The following is a 12,428-nucleotide window of genomic DNA, read 5'->3' on the forward strand; positions in this document are numbered from 1 at the left end:
GTTCCGGTAAAGCTTATGAATTGGTTCAATATATATACATTATTTTTTAATAATAATATAGACTCCTATAACTGTATTTAAAAAAAATTGAATTTCCATTCCATTTCTGATTTTCAATCGGTAAAGTTTCGGTTTCGTTTGGCAATCTGGTTTCAACCTGTTTTACTTTTTTATAGAAAGTTTTGTAGAAACTCAAATAATTCATTGACTTAAGAGCTTAAGTACTAATGAATATAGCTAAATGTCTTACTCTAAGTAATCAGCTTGAGTACTTAAGACAAGAACTAAATGTCTTAGTCTAAGTAATCAACAGCTGGATTTAAAATATATCTGCTTACATTTTAGGATAAGCAAGTCGAACTTTTAATTCGAACTGCCTCTCCTCAATAAAATTGTTTTAATTAAAAAAATGCCAGGATGTTTTTTCTGCGTGCAACACTGGACCGAGGCCATTTGCCACTTGCCACATGCCACATGCGACGTGAATATTGATTTATGGCAGATGTTTTTGATGCCGTCCAACAAGCAGTTTAATTTCATCTGTCAGAAACTATCAACACTTGCGGATTTGCGTGTGTGCGTCGACGGGGGCGTGGCCGGGGGACTTGGGAGCGGTAGCGTCAATTTGGGCGTGGCAACTTAATTGATGTCATAAGTCAAATGTCGGTTGTCAGCTGCAATTGTCTCTCTTTGTTTTTGTATTGTTTGGCGCTGACAACTTCTTTGATATATACACTGCGAGAAATACACGCAGTGAGTCATCAACAGAGAGACAACTCCGAGAACTTAGCAGATAACAGATAACACTTATCTTCACATTGTATCCATAAACATGAATGTAAATATGTTGACGCTATATAGACATATATATAAAAACGGTTTTTATTATCGGCACTTGTCTTCCTCAGCAGCAGATGATTGATAAAATTTACAAGCAAAACCGAAAACAAGCATTGTAAATTTGGTTTAAGCCAACGGAAATTAGTTCGGAAATGCTCAAGCTGAAAAAAAAGTTTTATTATACTTTTATTTTCTATCTGATTTGCTTTGGAAAGTTGTAAAAAAGCACTTAAAAACTATATGAAAAGATGAAAGCTAGGCATATGTAAATGTTTTCATCTAGTCTACTAAAAAGATATAAATAGCTTTATTGTTATGAACTGAAATTTTTAGTAATAATAAATATCTAGAAAGTATTATGCATATTAAATTGTTTTTGGGGAGAATTTGATCTGAGAAACGGAGGAATTCGTTGATGCAAGGAAATACATTTGATCTGCTCATGATAAACTTAATTTCCATATTTGAGCTCTAATAATATATTGGCTCAATATATATACTATTATAGGCTAAAAGTTAAATTTGAGTTCTGCGTATCTTTTTTAGTTGTTATCGAATAAATTTTAACTCTGAAGAAATTCAAAAAGCAATTAGCTATTTGGGGACTGATTGTTTCTATAGGAGGTGAACTAACAAACTGACAGAAACGCGTTTCTTTTATAAAAAAAAAAATAAGAAATTGTTCATTTTTGGGGGTTGTTGATTTGGAGCAAGTCTTCCTAATTGTTTGACATTTTTTACTGTACTATTTTTAAAACCAAAAAAAAAAAACTTTCAAGTTTTCGGGGTGATTTTCTAAAATTGAGGTCGATTTTTTTCTGAGTGTTTCGATATAGTCATTTTAATCAAGCACATAGACACAGTTCTCGCTTATTTCAGGAATATTCGAATGCTATTCACATTGTTGCCAACCAATCGGACGACTTGGTGGCTCTCTGCACTGTTTCCAGATCCAGGCTATCCAGGGTATGCAGGCGCCCACATCTTGATCGAAACCGGTATTCAGCTGGCACTTTTTCCGCTCGGCCTTTTCATTTAGGGCGTGGCACAGCCAATATTTGGTGGGATCGATGCAATGCCGTTGAGGAAGTCCAATCTCCCCTAACTGTTTACAGCCCGGCTCATAGGTATCGATGCACTGGGCATATCCTTGGGAGACCAGGCAAAAGTTGAAGCTGGCCAAAAGCAAAAATAGCCCTAAAAAGGATAGTAAGTTAAACTCGCTTAATTAAAGTTAAAAACTCTACCTGAAATCCGCATCATAGTCAATGTGAAGTCCACTCGACGGTTGCAACTGTTGCTGGTTAGACTCGGTTGCAGTTGCTTTTATAGAAAGGCCAGTTGAAGTGCTCAGAGTTCATCGCACTTATTCTTCTATATAGACAAACATAAATAAAGACACACTCCTCCTATTGATATCTTTCAAGAGCTGACCCAATGTCGCCATTTCTTCGAGTGCCCTGAACCCATTCAAACGGAGCTAAAAATGGGTATGATACAGTTGTTGAGAAGTATGATACAGGCAGAATGAAGCATCTTAGATTAGAAGTATATATGTTGTTGATCAGGATTAACAGAAAATCCGATTTAGTCGTCTGCATGAAATAGTTAATCTCAGCATTTAGAGCAAAAAAAAATTACTTAAAATTATTAATTTAAAAGCTGTTTGCTGGGTATCTTTTAGTCGAGATGTAACAACCAGAACATTCTGTCTCCGGTTCGGTTAAATAAAAATACATATGTTCCGCTAGGGTATTTTATTGTTTACCGGGTTCTATCTTGATTTCACTTCGTAAATCCCACAACAAATTAGTTGATAATCCCCGCCAGCAACCAAGTGCAGCATATGTATTTACACATATATATGTATGTACATATGTATGCTTGTTGCATGCCACTCACGCATGCCGCAATGGCTGAAATGACAGCAACAGCAGCGGCAACAACAAGCACACAACTACAAAAAATCGCTTTTAAAACGGTTAGCTGCGAGGAATGCGAGAAACTGCATTTGAAGCAAACAAAAAGACAGAAAATCGTTGCCCTTATCCAATTCAGTTGGACAAGACAAATCCATTCCATGGCACACACACACACACCACACACATACTTGTAAATTGTGCTTAGCTTGAAATTGGATTGAACTGATTTTGCTGCTCATTACTTTTATTATATTTTTGAATTCTAGTGTGTTGCCAGATCGCAAAATTTTAAAGCCAAAATTTATACAAAGCCGAAGACAGTGTTTGAAATGCGTAACTATTTTTATACGAAATCCAAGTGAATTTAATATATTTCATCGGACATTTTGTGTTATATTTTTTTACAAATTACTTTACGTTCGTCTAGAAAATTGCATGCCACTCATGGTCAAGTTGAAATAGAATTTCAGAAGCAGCAACTGTCAGAGGGAAAGTTTCCCAAAGCCAACACTAAAAATTCCTGCGAACAGCAAAGAAGAGATGTGTCCGAAAATGTAGAAAACAACAAATCTTAACAGTGACTTCATTTGTAGCGAATAGCAGCGAATAGCGCAAAAAGACAGGCAACTGAAACAAAAGATTGCCTTTGGCCAATTTGGCCAGACATGTGAAATGCATTTCAGTCGACGGCCATAAAAGCAGTCACATTCCTAACTCGGACTGAAAAACATGTCACTTAGAAAGGAATTTCTAGTTTATATCTTACATGTTGAATGTTGCTGTGTCAGCACAGCAACTAACTGAAATGTAATTAAATTTAAAATATTGCGCCCAATTTCAAATCAAAGTCGACGTTGCAGTCAAGTTGCCAGATCAATTTTAAGCAATATAAACAAACCGCTCATGCTGCCAGACATCGCATTTAAAACAGGGCTGCAAGGCAAAACATCTGGTGCGCTGATGCTTGAAGTGAGCTGCGCTCGCAACAATCGTCTATCGATAAAACGTTAGTGGCAAAGCAAGAGAAAAATAAAAATTCCGCAACAACAACAACGACGACGACACACACAGAGCAATTTGTAAATTGTGCAGTGAAGAATTAAATCTAATTATAACAAGCAAACGCGCAAGCATTAAGAGCAAACGCACAGCAACAACAATAAACAAAAAAAAAGAGAAACGGAAATTTAACGATTTTTAAGCGGCAGGTAGCCTAAACACTTGTGTCCGTGTGTGTGTTAGTGTGTGCGTGTGTCAGTGTGTAGGTGCGCGGCATGGGTTGAGGTGCTGTGTGTGTGTGCGTGTGGCTCTGTGTGTGTGTGTGATGCAAGCAACAACAAATAGCGGCGTATGTAACTAAATTACAACACACACACACAGATAAAACGAAGAGAAAGAGCTAAAGAAGAAGAAGCAGCAGCTGAAGAAGAAGAAGCGGCAGCTGAAGAAGAGAAAGAAGCAGCAGCTAAAGAAGAGGAAGCAGCAGCAGCTGAAGAAGAGGAAGCAGTAGCAGCTAAAGAAGAAGCAACAGCAGGAGAGAAAGAGTGAGAGAGTAAGAAGCGTAAGAGGAGTAAGAAGAAGAAGACGCCTACGTAATGGCCAATCAACTGGATGGCAATGTCAAGGACGATCTGAAAACGCAATTTGTAACGCGCGAGGGCACCTATCGTTTGCTCACCTTATCGGAATATTCGCGTCCAAATCGTGTCGGTTATAGCAACAATCAAAGTTCGCCTCAGGTGCGTGTCTCATTTGTGACGCTGCCAAATCCAAATAAAAACAACACTAACAGCGATCTGGCAACGCCGGCAACAACAACAACAACGACGAGTGATAAACAATCAAATGGCGCAACAACAACAACACCTGCAACACCAACAACTGCTGCAGCAGCTGCAACAACAACAGCATCTGCTACAACTTCTAACGGCGCCAGTGGCGATAGCAATTACAACGGTAGCAGCACAGTGGACGCCCGCTTGGGCGGCGGCATCTCGATGCACTCGATGACAAACGGTGGCTGCGTCTTGGATCAAAATGGTTTGCCCACAAATCAACAGATTGTTGGCGGTGATCGCATCTGTTTCAATTTTGGACGCGATCTTTATGTTTATGCATTTCGCGGCGTTAAAAAGGTGAGCAGCATATATATTATCAACTTGTCAAAATTTGCATAATTTCATTTATCTATCTACATCTCCCTATCTCTCTCACACACCCAAGGTGACATGGTATATAGATATATATGTATAAATATACAGTTGTAGATCTTGCCAAGCTTATCATCTATTGTGTGCGGCCAGCTGATAAGCGAGCAAAGCAAGCGCATTTCCTCTCAGTCATGTAATACAACCCCTTCGGCTCGTCAGCACCCGTCGCCACGCCCCCCATTGCAACAATTGGTTGCTTAGTTAGGCTACACTTGCCGAAAAAATTGCACTACATTTCACATATAACTCTGAATATTAAACGATTCAAATTTCAAGTAGAATTGTTCTCGGCATATTCTGGAATAATCACCGTTTAGTTAAATGGAAAACTGAACTAGATTTGATTTTATTAAATACTTCAAATTTGTGAATCTTCGTTCTTGACTAAGTATAGTTCTTAAAGAAATTAAGTACTCCCTTTGAGCTGAATTCATTTTTAAGTTGCTATCAGTATTGACTTCAGAAATTAAATACTTAAAATCTGATAATCTATTTCTGTGCTTTAATTTCAGTTAATGTTTCTGTTTCCTAGCGATTTGTTCTTCACCTTTTAATTGCAATTTGTTCTCAGGATATTGTTAATTAAGTACAGTTCTTAAAGAAAAAGTGCTTAATTTTAGCTGAATTCGATTCTTAGAATTTCAAATCTGGCAATCTGTTTCTGAATTTTAAACTCTTAATTTCGATTAACGATTTGGTAATCTGCTTCACATAACAATTAAACATCTTGTTTAATTAATTTCTGTGCTTAATATCTTGCTTCAAGTAATACTCTTCTTCCTTTAAGTAATATACATATCAATAAAAAGATTTCATTTTCGGGTCTAACATTTTTCACTGATTAAAGTAACTATTATTATTTCTCAGTGTATAGGCCTCCCCTAAGTATTGCTTCTACGCTTAGTCCCCGCTATTCTTCCCTTCCCATCCTCCACCGCCCCCTCGTCAATGTATCGAGTTTACCCATGGCACACATGGCAAACATAAAAACGCTGCCCAAACACAATCGCATAATTTGTTCCAATTCTCTCTCTCTCTGGACAGTTGTTGCTATTATTTAGTTGTTGTTATTGCTATTATTGTTTTTGTTGTTGATCAATTCGCTTGCTTAGCTTTTATTTAAATGTGTTTATTAAGCTCGAAGGCAACTTTATTTCAATGCAATACATCCGAACTTGTGCGATTTTCGCTTAAATACTCTTTTTTCCTAAATTGGAGTATTTGCATTAATTAGGCTAAAATGATTTTAAATTAGATTTGCTTATTTTAATTTATATGTTTTGTGATAATTATTATTTTATAAGTATACATAATTATTTGCTTAAAGTATATTTTATAATATATATTTACTCTATGAATAACAGGATTATTCTGCCCATCGGTACACTTTTTTTTTTCAATTAGTTCAATGTGTGTCCCAACTTTCTGCCCCATATTCCAAGAAAATATTTTGTGAAGTCCAAAAAAAAATAGTCTTCTACGAATTTTGTGAAAATTAAAGCAAGGATGCTTTAGTTGGGAGAGCTCGTTTAGGAAATACCCTGCACCCACTTGTTAAATGCATATTATGCTTGCTAATTTGATAAAGAAAATAAAATAGATTTTTGTTAACAAAATCAGTTTTGAACATAATGAAATTTTTAAATCTTTTACAATTGTTTTTTTTTTTTATTGCCTTTAAAAATCGATTTGTATCGATATTCGCAAAACAGGCACAGTTATCGATAAAAAGAGAAAACTAGATATGCCTATGTTATATGATCCCAAATGGGACTAGCTCCTATATCTATGGACAAAAAGACGGGCATGGATTGCCTTTTTATCCTTTACCAAACTGTATATTCTTTATGTATTCAGAAATGCTTCTTTCTGTCTGTTATGATACCCTTTTGAACCATTTTTTGTAGATTCTGGGTATGAAAAGTTTCATGCAACCAATTTTTTTTCTAATTTAAAAACTTTTCCTTAAAGTAAACCACGAAGAAGTTTTCATATTCCTAGCGCTTATGGTTGAGTCTCGGGGATTCCTAGTTAAAGTAAAATTTAAACTGTTTCAAAGCTGTATACCAATTAAATTTTCTCTTTGCTTTTATTTGCCATAGCAGCTGTTGCGATTTCCTTAGTATTTTCGCTGCAGTTTTATGCAATTTGCTTTGTTTTAAGTTGCACACAAATACATAAAACTTGCATTTGATGAGGCATCTAAAATAGGAATCGGTCGTCGCATCAGTTGCTCAACGTTAAATCATGAACAAGCCGCTAATTTGCTCAACGGGTGCTAATTTGTATACCCTCCAATCTAAAAGAAAACACAAATAGCTTGTTCGATGCGTAATTCTATAGAAAAAGTCTCCAGAAATGATGACTCTGTGTGACTAATATTGATTTTAAGTAAAGTGACTGTGTTATCTAGGAAACTTATGATGCAGTTTTATATAGAAAACCTTTTAACCAATACCCTTAAGAATCGTTTGCAGCAGATGAACAAATTTATTTGGCAAAGATTACGTCAAATCAATCAGATCTTGTGAAAATTTTTACTACAAAATGAAATAGCAAATTCAAATTGTAGTATTCTCCAACTTATTGTCGATTAAATAATTGGGCAAATATAAAATCGCCTAGTACAATCTATAAACCTTCGCGGATACCTTAAATGTTTTTCTGGCGGGTTTCGAGATATATTGGAGTATTGAAATAATATATATTGAAAATGCTTCCTGAGGTCTGTTTCTCATATAGCAACTAGCAACTTGCAATAATGAGCTTGTTTATTGTTCAGCCACAAATGATTATTAAAATATATAAATTATGACTCGTTAAACTAAGTCAAACTTGATTATAAATAAATATTATAAATATACTTGTGATTTTTGCAGGGCACCGAGATGAGCAAACCCATCGATAAAAAGTTCTACAAGGGCACGAATCCCAGCTGTCACGATTTCAATGCGAATGCAGCCACGCCCACGGGAGCACCGCTCCTGGTTGGTTTCACAACGGGTCAAATCCAGCTGGTTTCACCACAACAAGGTCCACGCGAGCTGCGTAAACTGTTCAACGAGGAGGTAAATATTGCAAATTTATACACTCAGAAAAACAATCGCTCTGCATTTTAATGTAAAGTCTGTTTCTATAAACTACAATATATATTAAATTATATATGTTAATAAATTGTTCCAATTTGTAGCGCCTGATTGACAAGACCAAAGTGACATGTTTGAAATGGCTGCCGAATTCGCCGCATCTGTTTCTCGCCTCGCATTCGTCGGGCCATCTGTATTTGTATAACGAGGAGTTGCCGTGTGCGGCAACAGCGCCCAGCTATCAGCCATTTAAAGTGGGCGACGGCTATACGATACTCACCTGCAAGTCCAAATCAACAAGGAATCCGCTATACAAATGGGTCTTCAGCACCGACAATTGTTGCATCAATGAGCTGTGCTTTTCGCCGTGCGGCACAAATTTGGCGCTCGTCTCACAGGATGGCTTCCTGCGTGTCTTTCACTATGACACCATGGAGCTGTTGGGCATTGCACGTTCCTATTTTGGTGGTTTCCTATGCGTCTGCTGGTCACCCGATGGCAAATACATTGTCGTTGGCGGCGAGGATGATCTCGTCACGGTGTGGTCCCTCCACGAACGTCGTGTCGTCGCCCGTGGTCAGGGTCATCGTTCCTGGGTCTCCGTGGTGGCCTTTGACCCATATACAACATCATACACGAATTGGGATGGCGGTGATTTCAGTGACGATGAGAATCAATTGAATGAATATACGGCGACCCGTGAAGAACGCTTCTCTGGCGATTCTACGGCGAATGGTGGCTTCGAAGGTTACGATAAGAATTCCACGCCGTTGTCATTGCATACGACACGAATGCATCCGCATTCGGCATCATTTCGCTCGGATGCATCGTCGGCGGCGCTGGCGCCGGATAAACTGGCCATTAGTTATCGCTTGGGTTCGGTTAGTCAGGATACGCAAATCTGTTTGTGGGACATTACGGAAGATGTGCTCCGTCATCCGTTGACAACGTTGCGACAGCGTGTGAATAGCACACAGCTAAACGAGAGCAACAGTGGCGGCGTTAGTGGTGGTGGTGGTGTTGGTGGTTTTATGAATGGCGGCATCGATGCCGCTGATGGCATCAAAGTGATACGACCGATTGCCATCGGTCAGGTGGGCGGACAATTTGCCGATAATTCGGGCAGTTGCAGTCCCATCCGAGAAACAACAAATGTTCCAATGGCAGAGCAGCATAGCAATAGCAGTTCAAGTAAATTCTCAACGGCCAACTGCACAATATCCTCGCAATCATCCAATGCCAATACGCCGCCAGATGATTCCTGTGACGGCACAGAACCGTTGCCCCTAACAACGAACCCAACAGCAGCGATGGCAGCGGCGGCGCCACCCGCAGTGGCATCGAAAGCGACTAGTCGCGGCAACAGCAACTCGATCAAATTTCCCAATTGCATCAGTGCCACCAAATCGGATAGCATCGATAGCAATAGTGGTCAGCGTATGAGCAACAATTCAAATTCCAATTACTCCACATCTGGCTATAATAGCAAGAATTCCAATAGCTCGACCAAATCGAACACAGCCGCCGGGAGCAACAGTAGCAACCACAGCAACAGCAGCAGCAGCTTCAGCGCCTTCAACAGTCTCACCCAGCGTCTGTCCAATTTCAGTTTCCTGAGCAACTCCGATAAGCGTGGTTACGAGGGCACATCGAATCATCGACAGCATCGCAAGGCCATCAGCATGCTAAAGAATTATAATCAACACAATAATCACAACAGCAACAGCAGCAGCAACCACAATCATCATCACAACAACAATCGGAGCAGTGGCAGCAACAACAGCAGCTCCACAAATTTCGCCAATTCGACGGCGTTGGGTGAGCCGCCTGGTGGTGCCATTGGCAGCAGTGCCACATCGCATAGCTTTGGTTCGCTCAAATTGAGCAAATCGTCGCATAACTCTTCGCTGGCAAACGCAGCGCAATCGTCGTCATCCAGTTGCGGCAGCTATGATCCCATGAAACTAATTGGCACACCGGCGTGTCCACGTTTCGAAGAGTGTCCGCTTCTTGAGCCGCTCATCTGCAAGAAGATCGCCCATGAGCGGCTAACGGCGTTGATATTTCGCGAGGATTGTTTTTTGACCGCATGCCAGGATGGGTTCATCTACACATGGGCGAGGCCGGGACACACAACGGTAAGGCAATGACTAGTCTACAAAACTATGATCAATATAGATTAGTCCTATATAGTATAGTATGTAGTTATAGTGTAAATATTTAGGTATCATGTTCCTATTTTCCCGATCGATATTTAATATATATTTTAGATGAGCAAATTAAGTATTTATTGCCAGAACGAATCATGCATATTTAGCTGATATTTATTCTACATGAACTTTTTGTATCTACAAATGTATTTCTAGGCAATTAGAAACTCTATATACTTATCGCTAGTCGGATTTTCTCGTCAAGAATAATTTTAATCAACATATTTTAATAAATATTCTCTTGGTTTTTCACACAGCACGTTGCACAGCACTTGTCGTCGCCGAGCCAAGCAGTAGCGCCCCCGCCGGGCGGCACGGTAATATAGTTCGGTAAAATGAATGCGGTCAACTATCAGCGTAATCTTGTCAAGCAGCAGCAGATGTAGCAGCAGGAGGCGGATGCAGATGCAGATGCAGATGTGACGGCGATGGGCGCAGTAGGTGATTTAGGTTAGAGCTAGCGATTGATTTCAAATTATGTATTTCCAAACATAGGCAGAGTTTTTAATTCTTTAATTATTATTTTTATTTTTTTTTTTGTAAACCATGTTTTGTTGCAAATATTTCGTTTTCTTTGAATAAACACTTGAAATATTCATAATAATAAAAATATACGAGATATAGTTGTGTAAAACATAACTACAATTTATATAAAGATATGCAAAAAAATAAAAAATAAAAAATAAAAAAACAGCAGGCAACAGAACAAAAGCGAAACAAAACCTTTATATGAATACAATATACATGCATATATAGTATTTGATCTATATATACACATATATTTATATATTTAAATTTGGATTATTATTATTAGTTGTAAATGTATTATTTTTAATACGTGGAATTTGTTAAAAACAAAGCAAAGCATGTTTATAACTATTTACTAAGCGCTAGCATAATACACAATACACACATTTAACAATAAAATACACACACAACACAACTGCAAACAACAACACACAACAAAAACAACACACACACTTTGCATTAGTCAACTTTAAAAAACAAAAACAAAAAAAGAACACCCAATAACAAAAGCTAAGCTAGCGAAATTTGTATGCAAAACTTTTTCACATTTGTGCTAATGGTACTGAGTTGCAATTGAGGCCCCAACAACTAACGAACTACTTATACTATATGAAAACTAATTATTAGTCTGCATTACTTACTAAATAAATGGAAAAATAAAAACGAAAAGTGAAACATAAAAAATGAAAAATGAGAAATGAGAAAAGCAAATGCGAATGCAAAACACGAAAGAAAAAAAAAACGAAAACTAAAAACCTAATTGTAGGAAATTGTTATCGTTACAATGATTATCATAATTATAATTATTTTTCACCGCTATTCGAGTGCAAAGTCAGCCACACATAATAAATAAAATACAAATAAATTACACATTAAACATAAACACACCCAAAAAACAAATTAGACTAAAATGCAAACAAAACAAAACCAAATTACAAATATTTCATACAGGCCTATATATTTTATAAAATGCAAAATTCGTTGCGCGTGTGTAAACTAGTGACAAATTTCCAACAAGATCAATAAAAACATATAGAAAACGAAAAAACCAAACCAAAAGAAAAAGAAAAAGCAAAACGTATCCCTTAAGTCAGGCAGAAATCGAGGCAATATTGAGATCAAATAAAATAAAAAGCAAAACAAAGAATCAACCAACCAACCAACCTACAAACAAACAACAACACGTTACAGTAATGAAGACTAAAAATTTCAATAAAAACTATATATACTATATATAAAAACAAAAATTCAATGAAAACAAACATTGTTTTTTTATATTTTGCATTGGCTGATTTGTGGAGCAGACAGCAGACTTGTCATAAATTAGGCTTAAATTTCAATATGGCTATAGGATCTCGTAGTCTGTTAATGTAGACATTCTTGCATAAGTGTTTTGGGTATTTTAACATGCATAACTGGTAGGATTAACATCGATATATTAATAAACAAAAACATTTTTCGTACAAGAACTTATCTTAGGACCGATTGTTCTTATAACAGCTATAGGATATAGTGGTCAGATCCGGCTGACTACGACAGATATGTGCCAAAACTGAGGGACTTGTTTTGATAGATAGGCACAGACAGCTATATCGACTTGGCTTGTTGATTAAGAATTATATCCATTGGGTC

General features: G+C 37.5%; 2 protein-coding genes across 2 annotated transcripts; one reads left to right on the forward strand and one right to left on the reverse strand.

Annotated features, from left to right (window-relative positions):
* Positions 1-1,684: 1,684 nt before the first annotated feature.
* On the reverse strand, positions 1,685-2,312 carry LOC6569889. The gene is made up of 3 exons (XM_032741551.2): positions 2,275-2,312; positions 2,088-2,214; positions 1,685-2,037 (listed from the first exon to the last, which is right to left on the reverse strand). The coding sequence occupies exons 2-3, from the start codon at positions 2,101-2,103 to the stop codon at positions 1,733-1,735; spliced, it is 321 nt and encodes a 106-aa protein (XP_032597442.1). The 5' UTR covers positions 2,104-2,214; positions 2,275-2,312; the 3' UTR covers positions 1,685-1,732.
* A 1,983-nt stretch (positions 2,313-4,295) lies between these two features.
* On the forward strand, positions 4,296-10,820 carry LOC6569888 (WD repeat-containing protein 20). Its single transcript, XM_001995934.3, has 4 exons — positions 4,296-4,897; positions 7,852-8,040; positions 8,163-10,196; positions 10,526-10,820. Exons 1-4 carry the CDS (start codon positions 4,358-4,360, stop codon positions 10,592-10,594), a joined length of 2,832 nt encoding a protein of 943 aa, XP_001995970.1. The 5' UTR covers positions 4,296-4,357; the 3' UTR covers positions 10,595-10,820.
* Positions 10,821-12,428: the final 1,608 nt, after the last annotated feature.

The sequence above is a fragment of the Drosophila grimshawi genome, unplaced genomic scaffold, assembly GCF_018153295.1.
Source record: "Drosophila grimshawi isolate 15287-2541.00 unplaced genomic scaffold, ASM1815329v1 contig_311, whole genome shotgun sequence".
In the NCBI taxonomy this organism is placed as follows: Eukaryota; Metazoa; Arthropoda; class Insecta; order Diptera; family Drosophilidae; genus Drosophila; species Drosophila grimshawi.

What these genes read in the sequence shown, in the direction of transcription:
- LOC6569888 (XM_001995934.3), top strand. Translation starts at nt 4,358, where the DNA reads ATGGCCAATCAACTGGATGGCAATGTCAAGGACGATCTGAAAACGCAA. An exon ending in CATTTCGCGGCGTTAAAAAG is followed by an intron (nt 4,898 to 7,851) that starts GTGAGCAGCATA and finishes TGATTTTTGCAG; the next exon opens with GGCACCGAGATGAGCAAACC. An exon ending in GTAAACTGTTCAACGAGGAG is followed by an intron (nt 8,041 to 8,162) that starts GTAAATATTGCA and finishes TCCAATTTGTAG; the next exon opens with CGCCTGATTGACAAGACCAA.